This window comes from Pieris rapae, chromosome 15, assembly GCF_905147795.1.
Source record: "Pieris rapae chromosome 15, ilPieRapa1.1, whole genome shotgun sequence".
NCBI classification, from domain to species: domain Eukaryota; kingdom Metazoa; phylum Arthropoda; class Insecta; order Lepidoptera; family Pieridae; genus Pieris; species Pieris rapae.
The window spans coordinates 9,023,348-9,026,716 of record NC_059523.1 but is presented as its reverse complement, the minus strand read 5'-3'; the positions used below and the strand labels follow the sequence as shown (position 1 = coordinate 9,026,716).

The following is a 3,369-nucleotide window of genomic DNA, read 5'->3' as shown; positions in this document are numbered from 1 at the left end:
GTGACGAATAAATAGCAATAGGCTAATAGGTATTTGCAAGTCTTGCGAGACTTGCGAGACTCTTGCTGCAAGATCAAGACCAAGACCGAGACTGAGAGCGCAATACCAATACCAAGATCAAGACCAGGTGTATTGACGCAAGACCAATACCAAGACTGGTCTAAGTCTCGTCTTGGTCTTGCATTTGGGCAACACTAGTCGCAATCATAACTTTTCCTTTTTATAAATCCATCAAGCCATTTAGCCTAAATAGCGAGCTAAACATTTAAATTTGGCGCTAAAAATTCGCTATTTTGTTTTTAAAATTATGATATACCCAGTGATAGTGACATCACAGTATATACGAATCTAACGACACCTCTCAAGCGAAAATCCATCAAGCCGTTCGGGCTGCAGAGCTTGCCAAAGAATTATACATACATACACTCGAAAAACATAACCCTCCTTCTGGCGCAGTCGGGTAAAAAGCTATCCTTGGGTACTTACCTATATTAAGTCGATGATCTTATTAACAAAGCTGACTCAAATTCTAAACTACCGTTTTTAATATTCGAACTTAGAAAAAAAATGTTTTTAACCACTGGCAGTAGGCCCAAAGGTCATTGTACGAAATTCTTCGTGCTCCGCGTCCGTACTATACCATATAACACCTAATTCATAAAAACTAAATTGGTATAATTACCTTACAGAAGCATAAAATTGTGATTTATACTGTAATTAACTTTAATCTGCTTTCAATTTGTGGTTCATGTTCTGATGAAAATACAATGTATTTAGACTGATTTAGGTTTTATAATTAGGCGCTAGTTCAAGGTACAGTTGTCTAATGACAATTATAATGTTCTAAGAATATACTCAAATATTAAAATAATAGCTGATCCCCAGAACAACTTGTGTGGATTAATTTTTAGTACTGGTATAGTTTTGTTAAAAACAAATATAGATAAACGCCATCTATTTACCGAATATGTCACTTCAGTTACAGTTAAACTGTTGCGAAACTATTGATGACCCACGCCCTTAATCTGAAAGACTGGCTCTATCAGCCCATGTTCCTATTGACTAACAAGAGATGATGATCCGGCTCGAAGGACCATGAACACAAACTCAACGATCCCAGGACGGAGACTTATTACTCGCCACGCAATCCAACCTATTCGAGGCCATGTTGCTGCCGACAATCAGGCGAAACTTTACTCCTAGGCCCGAACAGTTTGGATTCCGAAGTGAACATTCCACCACCCTCCAGTTGTCGAGAGTGCTGCACGACATCACCGCCGCCCTTAATAAGAAAGAGGTGGCGGCTGCAGTATTTTTCGACATAGAGAAAGCCTTTGACCGGGTCTGGCACGCGGGACAGGCTCAGGCACAGGCTCCTCGCTTCCGACATCCCGCGGCGCGTGGTGGGAATCATTCGCTCCTTCCTTCTCGAACGGCGGTTCCACGTCTCTGTCGAGCTGCCGGCCAATCACCGCGGGTGTCCCCCAGGGCACCCCGAGTTTAACTCCCGATGTCCTTCGTGGAATGATGGAGGGGCTTCTGGATGGAGTCAGGGAGAGCCTCATGGGGGAGGTGATGCGGTCTGTGGAGGGCATGCTCGATGCCAAGATGGCGGGTATCAGTGACAGGCTCCTCCCTGAGCCTGTGTTACGCCCTCCGTTGGCGGCGTCGGACCGTGGGCCAGGGGGCCCCCGAGGGTTCTAAGGAGAGAGGGGGCCCGGGGCTACCACATGTTACGATGGCCCGGGGCCCTGCAGCCCCTAGTGGCGGTGGCTGGGCGACCGTCACTAACGCACCTCCCGCTTGGCAGCGCGGAAGACAGCAATAGTGTTGCGATACTGGCAGCAGTGTAGTTTTAATTTAATTTACCATAATTTTGTAAATCAGTCAATATTTGTATAATTTGTTACTGTAATAAAGTAATGGGGGTTTTGTAAGCATTGTTTTATTTTTAACTCCACGTGATCAGCATATGATCCCGGCTTATATAATTAAAGGACTGGCAGACTATTTATTATTGCCTATATTGCATATTTTGAATATTATTCTATACTCAGGGGTCTTTCCAACGTTATGGAAAACATCCCGCGTGACCCCAGTTCCTAAAGCTAATTGTAGTGGCAGAGTTGAAAACTACAGGCCTATCGCGATAATACTAATCTATTGTCGTTTGCTGACATGGTATCGCGTGAAATTGATAAGCAGTGTCAGGTGGATGCAGTATATTTGAATTTTCGCAAAGCATTCGATCGAGTAGACAATGACATTCTTCTCCAAAAGTTGGCCGCGTTGTTGAAAAGTTGGGTGTGGCCCTGTTCTGCTTAAGTTGTTTTCTAGTTACCTATCAAATCGTAAGCAATACGTTAAATATGGACAATATATCTCACAACCTTATCCAACAAGTTCTGGTATCAGCCAGGGTTCGAACCTAGGATCGCTGCTATTTTTGATAATGATTAACGACCTTCCGAGCTGTATTAAATATTCCAAAGTGCTATTATTTGCCGACAACGTTAAGATTTTTAAAAATATTAAGACTGACAATGACTGTCTATGTATGCAACGTGATTTGAATGAACTGCTACATTGGAGTGAATTAAATAACCTCCATCTCAACTATGACAAATGTGAAGTGATAACCTTTAGTGCCTCTCTGAATAAAATACTCTGCGACTATAGCATAGGATCTGAAGTTATAAGGCGCGTAGACAGAGTCCGCGATTTGGGTGTTTTGTTTGTTCCTGACCTTTCATTTGCGGAGCATATTCGGATGATAACGGATGCTGCATTTAGAAGGTTGGGGTTTGTCCTGAGAAATTCAGTTGGTCTATCGGACACTGCCACTAGGGTACTATATTCATCTTTGGTAAGGCCAATTCTTGAAACCAGTTGCGTCATATGGTCCCCTTATGAAAAGTATTATGGGGATATGGTTGAAAGGGTGCAAAAGAAGTTCCTTAGAATCCTGTACAAACGAAGGTACAATTTTTTTCCTTACCTCTACCCTACTAAGTTCCTGATGGGGGTATTGGGGTACAATTCGTTAGAGCTTCGTAGGGATTTGGCTGTGGTAAGGTTTGGTCTAAACGTTATTAAAAACGAAACGGAAAGCGCATACTTGATGGGGGAAATCATCAGACTGTACGTTCCGGACAATTATTACCGCTGCCGGAGGCATAACCTCTTTGCTGTGCGTTCGGCTCGCACTGTCCAGCGTCAACAAGCTCCCATTCCTCGACTACTCTCGATGCTAAATGGGTTTCTCGACTCTTCACCGGAGAGTGACCTATTTGGTGAGCGTATGGCGGCAGTGTACTCTGATTTGAGGGTATACTTGGAGAGTATTAGGGGTTAGAATAAACTGTGTTT

General features: G+C 43.4%; 1 protein-coding gene across 1 annotated transcript; it reads left to right on the top strand.

Moving 5' to 3' along the window:
• Positions 1 to 201: 201 nt before the first annotated feature.
• Positions 202 to 1,937, top strand: LOC123689782. Its single transcript, XM_045631364.1, has 2 exons — positions 202 to 1,350; positions 1,419 to 1,937. The coding sequence occupies exons 1-2, from the start codon at positions 1,166 to 1,168 to the stop codon at positions 1,702 to 1,704; spliced, it is 471 nt and encodes a 156-aa protein (XP_045487320.1). The 5' UTR covers positions 202 to 1,165; the 3' UTR covers positions 1,705 to 1,937.
• The last annotated feature ends 1,432 nt before the right edge of the window (positions 1,938 to 3,369 follow it).

Coding starts and splice junctions, on each gene's coding strand:
- LOC123689782 (XM_045631364.1), top strand. CDS start 1,166: ATGTTGCTGCCGACAATCAGGCGAAACTTTACTCCTAGGCCCGAACAG. Junction 1,351..1,418: donor GCCTTTGACCGGGTCTGGCA/CGCGGGACAGGC, acceptor GGAATCATTCGC/TCCTTCCTTCTCGAACGGCG.